At 55.2% G+C, this 6,441-nt stretch overlaps 2 protein-coding genes across 2 annotated transcripts; one reads left to right on the forward strand and one right to left on the reverse strand.

Annotated features, from left to right (window-relative positions):
- Positions 1-49: 49 nt before the first annotated feature.
- Positions 50-1,104, reverse strand: P884DRAFT_267397 (uncharacterized protein; the record flags this gene model as incomplete). Its single annotated transcript, XM_069442106.1, has 5 exons — positions 50-397; positions 595-633; positions 666-676; positions 752-780; positions 953-1,104. The coding sequence occupies 5 exons, from the start codon at positions 1,102-1,104 to the stop codon at positions 50-52; spliced, it is 579 nt and encodes a 192-aa protein (XP_069299890.1).
- A 2,019-nt stretch (positions 1,105-3,123) lies between these two features.
- Positions 3,124-4,844, forward strand: P884DRAFT_194205 (major facilitator superfamily domain-containing protein; the record flags this gene model as incomplete). Its single annotated transcript, XM_069437815.1, has 3 exons — positions 3,124-4,331; positions 4,445-4,586; positions 4,662-4,844. 3 exons carry the CDS (start codon positions 3,124-3,126, stop codon positions 4,842-4,844), a joined length of 1,533 nt encoding a protein of 510 aa, XP_069299891.1.
- Positions 4,845-6,441: the final 1,597 nt, after the last annotated feature.

Raw genomic sequence — 6,441 nt, forward strand, 5'->3', positions numbered from 1 at the left:
TTGGGAGGCGGCAGCCCTGCAACCCTGAGGGCACGGCCCAAGTCTGGACTCAAGAGACCCACCGGAGCACTGCATCGAAGCTCCGTTCAACCGCGCCGAAGCCATTAAGCTCGGCTATGGCGCTGTGCTGTGGGTCTCCCGCTCGCCGTTTCGCCGAAGCGCGAATCTCGAGACATCTCCGCGAGCTGTCTACGTGCATCAACTCAGTACAGAGATTCGGTGGAATCTGTCCGGGTTCATTGGGATGCTCTGTCGTGACTATTTCGGGGGAAGGCGCCCTCGCGAAGACCTCAGCGGTCGAGCTCGACGGGGGAACAAGATGGGAATCGTGAACACAAGACGGATCGTTACCGACACCAAGCAGCGAAAACGCGGCCGTCATGTTACGCAACCACGCCTATTATGAAGATGCCGCAGTCGGAGTTTACGGCCAACGCAGTAGTGACTCCTGTCGCAACGCGAGAGAGCCAGCCGGAGTCGTTCCAGGCGAGCGGCGCCCGGCGCGCGGGGGGCTCCACATTGCCGGGCCGAGCGGCACAAGCGGGCGGGAAAGGGGCGCAGCTCCGTATGGGGAAAGAAGGGGAATCCGCTTACTGTGGTAGTCTTCCGGCCCGGGAACAAGGGGTAGGTTTGCTGTACGTCCGTATTTTGGTCTCGGCACGCACTACTCGGCATGCTAGTGCGTGCCTTATGAGTGGCGTGTTCCCCCGCTAATGTCTGGTTCAAGCCGGGCCAAGCCCGGCCAGCTTACGATCGAACACCACGGGAAGCATGAGCAAGCTAGGATTTAAAGAAATCAGGTTCGAGGTTGAATGAAGCAACTGACAAAATTAAAGAAAACAATTCGACATCCTTATGAACATTTCTAACGTCTGCATCGAGAATATTGTCGCTGATATGTTGAACCAGAATAAGAGCATATCTTAAATGGTTAACGGAACAGGACACTTACTTTTTCATGGGCAAAATCGTCCCAACATCTCCGCTAATGTCCTTTATAACACGTTTGCGGGGGTAAGGTCCTGGCTGTCCAACGACAAACGAGGGAGGAAACCGGCAGCTTGGTAAGAGCAAGCAGGCGAGACGAGGGAGCCAGGGAAACATCAAGGTAACATCAGCCCCACCTCAACGACGAGGTCAACGGACTCTGGCAGTTGACTATCATGTACACAGGTCGCGTACATGCACGGGCTCTTGTTGCTTCAAACTACCTGAACCACTGTGCAGGGCCGAGATGTAACCTCGCCCTTTTGTAGCAGCTCATTCAGGTGAGGCGGCGATACAAGTACGCTATAGCACTGCGTAGTGTGCACCACCAAAACATTGGTACCCGGCATCTTGATAATGATAAGCGACACGGTGTACGTACGGATTACATATCTTCCTTTGCCCTAGATCAGGCTGTGCCGCGACATCTTGGATTGGATGGAATCTCACAGCAGGCGCTCCCTCGGCGGACAGAAGCAGATCAGCTCTGACAGCATCTGGGGACAATCCCTCTCGTATTTGTAGCATCTATCCGAGGCGTGACAAAACACCAGTTGATGACTGCTTTTCGGTTTGCTCACCAGCCGTAAATGAAAATCCTTGGTAGTGTATGTGCGTAAGTGCAGTAACACGACGCGGTAGTGGCGAGCAATCCAAGACCTGAAGCTCGCGGCCGACCTGGGAGCCAGGTGCCATGAGCGTGGGCCCAGAAGATCGCTGTAAACCGGATTGGAGAGTGTTCCATTCTCACATGACTTTTCCAGATCGCTGGAACTTGAGGGCCCGTGTAACATTCTCGTCATTATCCACCAACGCCCGTGTGCTCTATCGCTGAGAAGAGGTCCGCAAGAGCGAGCGATAGATCGATTGTTTGGTTGCAAGGGACTTTGTGGTGGCACCCTCCCACTGGAACCCAGGAAACGTTACATGACGGAAAGAGGGGGCACGTGCCGGCCTCCAGCCAGCCCAAAGCCTCTCGAATCGTTGTGGACATGTCCCCGCACCAGCCCTGCCCAAGCTTAGTGTATTCTCCCCAATCCCCTGTGATCTCCTTCCTAAAGTGACCCTCGATCCACCTCCCCGCCAATTAGCGCGCTCCCGCCCGGCGCTCCTTCCCCAGCGTTCGAGGCCAACCCGGGGAAGAGTGGCCGGAGCAGCAACCAGCGGCGCCAATCAACCCCCTCGAAGCCTACAACTTATTCGGTCCGGCCCAATCGGTTATCTTTCAAGCTTCGAGCATCAGCCGATCTCCTTGATAACCAATTGGTGGGACGAGATAACAAGCAAAAAGGGTTTCTCTTGAAATTCTAGTCCGAAACTGACAGTGTGGAAAACGAGAAAGAGTGTTATAGGTTAACTACCTGAAAGCAGCAGAAACGGCAGAAACCTGATTGGACCTCGGACGTCAACTTCACGGCCCGGCCGCATCCAACACGGCTGCGCAAACTTGCACTATCTCCACTGCAAGCGGCCTTGGATCCCGTGACGGGAATGAGTGGGTAAGGCTACCAATCCTCGCCTCGATTCCTTCGATTGTCACGTTGACTTCGGACGATAACAAGTGGTAGGATTCCCAACGCCCAGCCGCGGCGCAAAAGATAGGGCGTCGTCGGACGCAGGCAGAACTTTAGACCCCATCCCCCGTTGCTACGTTTGACGAGGGACCCGCCTTCTCTGGGGTGCGACACGAACCCGGCGCGCTGCAGCGTTGCATCTGCACTGGACTGCACCGCACCGAGGCTGCACGGTTTCCCTAGGGTACCCCGCTGGCGACCAATCCCGATACCGATCCTGCTGCTGCGCGCCTGTAATCCCAGCGACCCCGGACGGCTCTATTTTTGTTAGTGCACCGCGTGTTTCCGCTCCCTTGCCAGGCCAAGCTTTCGTCGTGCCGGGGGGATTTTGCCTTCATATACAGAGTAGCTGCCGTCGCTCACCAAGCGTGATCATTCCCGCTTGCAGCTCCGTTATTCCCTTCACGCGAGACCCGGCTACGGGGTGTTCTAACACCTTCTCCAAACACCGGACAATCTCCTCGCGCATCCTCCCCCTCCCAAACCACCAATAACACTCATACCGATCCCGAAATCCCGGGTAAGCCGTGTCCGACGGAATACGAGAGGGAAACACCAAACAATGGCGGACGAAAAACACGCCACAGAGCCGACGGCGGAGACGCCCGGGCTGAGGCTCGAGGATACCACCGGCCCGATTGAACGGCCAAAAGGATGGATGTACAAGGGATTTAGGATCGGGGGCAAGGAGATCTGGTACGCGTCGCCAATCGTCCAGCTGCTCATGGTCGCCATGGTCTGCTTCCTGTGCCCCGGCATGTTCAACGCCCTCAACGGCCTTGGCGGCGGTGGGCAGGTGGACGCGACGGCCCAGAACGACGCCAGCACCGCCCTGTACTCGACCTTTGCTGTCGTCGGCTTCTTCTCCGGTACCATCGCCAACATGCTCGGCGTCAAGATCACCATGGCGATCGGCGGCCTCGGCTACTGCATCTACGCGGCCAGCTTCCTCAGCTACAACCACAACCAAAACCACGGCTTCGTTGTCTTCGCCGGCGCCTTCCTCGGTGTCTGCGCTGGCCTGCTCTGGACTGCCCAGGGTACCATCATGATGAGCTACCCGCCCGAGCAGAAGAAGGGTCGGTACATCTCGTACTTCTGGATCATCTTCAACTTCGGCGCCGTCATCGGCTCCCTGGTCCCCCTCGGCCAGAACGTGAACGCCACCGGCACCACCAACGTCACCGACGGCACCTACATTGGCTTCATCGTGCTCATGGTCCTCGGCGCCGCCCTGGCCCTGGCCCTGTGCAACGCCGACAGGGTCCGCCGCGACGACGGCAGCAAGGTGATCCTGATGAAGAACCCGAGCTGGAAGACCGAGATCATGGGCCTGTTCGAGACCATCACCTCGGCGCCCTGGGTCGTCCTCCTGTTCCCCATGTTCTTTGCCTCCAACATCTTTTACACGTACCAGCAGAACGACTTCAACGGCGCCCACTTCAACACCCGCACCCGCGCCCTCAACAACCTGCTCTACTGGCTGAGCCAGATCATCGGCGCCATCATCTTCGGCTACGGCCTCGACATGCCCAAGGTCCGCCGCTCCGTCCGTGCCAAGGCCAGCTTCGTCGCCCTCTTCTCCTTCCTCTTCATCATCTGGGGCGGTGGCTACGCCTGGCAGAAGCAGCAGGCGCCTCGTGAGGTCACCGAGGATAAGAACTTCGTCGGCTACGACTGGACTGATGGCGGCAAGCTCTACATTGGGCCCATGTTCTTGTACATGTTTTACGGCTTCTTTGATGCCGCGTGGCAGACCTGCATCTACTGGTTCGTCTCTCTCTCTCTCTCTCTTCCCCCTTTCTTTTTTTATCTCATTTTACCCTTAACCACCCCTGTTCACTCTCCGGAGACGGCACAAATTTCCTAACTCGCAATACCAGGTACATGGGCGCGCTCAGCAACTCGGGCCGCAAGGCGGCCAACCTCGCCGGCTTCTACAAGGGTATCCAGTCGGCCGGCGCCGCCGTCTTCTGGCGTCTGGATGGTCTGAAGACGTCCTTCGATACCATGTTTGCTGCGTCGGTATGTTTCTTTGCCCCCGCCATTTCACTCTTGTTCAAAGACGTCCCGGAGCTGACTCGACGCCTTCACACGCAGTGGGGTCTTCTCGCCGGAGCGCTCGTCATCGCCGCCCCCGTCATCTTCCTGCGCATCAAGGACACGGTCTCCATCGAGGAGGATCTCAAATTCAGTGACGAGACGATTCAGGACGTCGTCCCCGACGCCGTCCCTGCAGGCGACATCAAGGTGGTGGGCAAGGAAAGCTCTGGCTCGGCCTGATGCTGCGTTGCTTTGCTGTATGTCACAGTCTGGAGGTTTAGTTTGCCTCGCTAGCTCAGGCAGGGGCTAGAAGCAGAGGAAGTTGATGTTTGCTGTGCCCAGCGGAGGAGATATCAACTTTGAGTGGCTTTGAATGATACCAGGTATAATAATATATGAGATAATAATATATTATCTGAGTTGCCAATCGCTCCTTGTCGCTTCATCCTCTCGGCTCTCTTTTCCTTATCGTGTAACCACTCAGCTTGCTTGACTCCGGTCCCCAGCAGGACAGGACTTCAGCCCAGGACTATGCATACGAAAGGAGAGGCGTTGAAACTCCAAGAGGGCCCTTACTCCAAACTCTCATGAGCTTTATGGTACGTCCAACAATTCTTGACCATTTTGTGCGAGACACAGCAGGCGGATCCCTCCCTTGCCACGCTTGATGTTGAACATCTAGGACTCGACAACAGCAGGCAAACAGAAGAAGAAAAAATCGGCCAAATGCTTTCCGGTCAGAGCTCTGGAAATCATCTCATCCCGTCAAGTGTTGGGCAGACATCGGCCAGAGCTTCCAGCCGAGCGTTGACGTCTGGCCTTAACACCCCGATATAGCTTGGCCAATGTTTGACGATGCATCATTTGCTGTGTGTAATTACCTAACCACTTTGTGGTTTGAGATTTCTTGGGACATCAACTTATCGTTGGGCCCGGTTGTCAGACACTAGATTGACCCTCTCCTTCCTCTTCTCCTCCTCCCCTCCTCCTCCTCCTCCTCCTTTTTTTTCCAGCTTTCAATGTTCACCCACTGCGCACTTGTGCATTTGTCAACGATGAAAATGCATGACGTTTCCTTTATTGCCTCTATGACCGCGGTCTGCTCGATTTGTGATTACGAAGCCGGTCATCGTATGGCGGCGATACGGCTACTGTTGTTCCGAATAGGCATGCTAACATCGCCTATCGCTCTTTACCATCACAGAGGGTAGAGTCGCCAGAAACTCACGCCGGCAGCTAATAACAAAGTCACGGTTAGGTGGTAATGCTCTCACTCTCACAGCGAAGCTGGACGTATGTCTCCGGGTACTTCAGGTTCTTCAAAAGTGACGAGCCAAGTTTGTCACTCGATCATAGCCTTGGAATTCCCAGGTTACATATTATAGAGCCCTGATTGTTACGAGAGCTTCCTTCTCAGCTCAGATATGACCCCCGAAGTACCCTGGCGTCGAGATGATGTTGGTTGGCTGTCAAGTCGTATCTCACCCGTAGATCCTCCCCGAGGGCCAATCTTCAGGCGAGTTTGACTGATTTTACTGCTGCTTGATATATGTGTTTCACCCGTAATACTTCTCCATTCTCATATGGGCGCTTTGATTTGGATTCCTGACTGTGCTGTTGGCTCTGGGTTCATGAAATCTCAACTTGTCTTCAGCTCGATTGGTCTACCAATTTGCCTAAGGGTAGCTTCTTCGGAGGCTATTTGGAATGTTTCCTTGTTCCCTTAATACCTTTTGGTTGGTATTTCCAAGTATGCTTTTTTGGTGAAGCAGGACCAGAACGCCCTGAATGTCGATTTAGGAAGACGGCAAAAGCAGCGCAACACATGTCAATTGAG

The sequence above is a fragment of the Thermothelomyces heterothallicus genome (genome assembly GCF_042370625.1).
Source record: "Thermothelomyces heterothallicus CBS 202.75 unplaced genomic scaffold P884_scaffold_4, whole genome shotgun sequence".
In the NCBI taxonomy this organism is placed as follows: Eukaryota; Fungi; Ascomycota; class Sordariomycetes; order Sordariales; family Chaetomiaceae; genus Thermothelomyces; species Thermothelomyces heterothallicus.